The sequence below is a fragment of the Ctenocephalides felis genome, unplaced genomic scaffold (genome assembly GCF_003426905.1).
Source record: "Ctenocephalides felis isolate EL2017-DRISC unplaced genomic scaffold, ASM342690v1 CF-g0.4_SCAFFOLD_03571, whole genome shotgun sequence".
Lineage (NCBI taxonomy): Eukaryota > Metazoa > Arthropoda > Insecta > Siphonaptera > Pulicidae > Ctenocephalides > Ctenocephalides felis.
This window is the reverse complement of record NW_020539725.1, coordinates 63,007,328-63,008,060: the sequence shown is the minus strand read 5'-3', so window position 1 is coordinate 63,008,060 and position 733 is coordinate 63,007,328. Positions and strand designations below refer to the sequence as shown.

The following is a 733-nucleotide window of genomic DNA, read 5'->3' as shown; positions in this document are numbered from 1 at the left end:
GTGCTACTAGGTTAAATTAATTTTTTTAGCCGCAAATGCAATATACTATTTAACGTGTGGAGTATTATCAAATAAAAAATTTAGGTAATACAATATATTAGATTATGAAACACACTCACTATTCCCAAACAAACCATTTCTATATTTCACATCAACAAAATCATTACAATCACACAAACATTCACATATACATAATTTCCATCATACAATTGCCTCGTATTGAAAATGTTCGGCATCCTTCTGCCAAAGTTCTTCCAAAATATCATCAATCGTCGTATTGGGAAATCTATCGACCCACGACTGGACGCATCCGAGTGCAGAAGCCTCATAAGTCTTCAACACGACATCGTCCTTGTTCAAAGTCAAATATGTATTGCTCTGGATGAATATCATTCGTGGCATCTTGTGATCGAGGATGATCTTTCGCCATTTGGCAAAAGGATACCTCCCTGGGGTAAAGGATTTATGTAAACGTCACAAACTTTTGGCCGTATCAATTATCTTACCCTTTTCTGGGACTTCTGAATATTTGGCGAACAGGTCCTTGGCTCCGCTGGCGTCTCCGGTGCTTTGAAAACCTGGAGGACCAACAACAAGTTCGCCAGCTCCCTTTTGCCTATTGTCTGGATTTTGCTCCTGTCCAGTGTCACCAGTAATTCGTGATCTGGTTTGATCTCGACGACCTCGATGAGACCTTCGCCCAGTTGCAGTAGCATGTGCATTATTACATATC

General features: G+C 40.1%; 1 protein-coding gene across 1 annotated transcript; it reads right to left on the bottom strand.

Moving 5' to 3' along the window:
- Positions 1–201: 201 nt before the first annotated feature.
- LOC113386461 (dipeptidyl peptidase 3) lies at positions 202–725 on the bottom strand (the record flags this gene model as incomplete). The annotated part of the gene is given in 3 exon segments (XM_026624242.1): positions 202–449; positions 507–569; positions 572–725. Coding segments are annotated over 3 exon segments (465 nt in total), but the record flags the coding sequence as incomplete, so codon positions are not given.
- Positions 726–733: the final 8 nt, after the last annotated feature.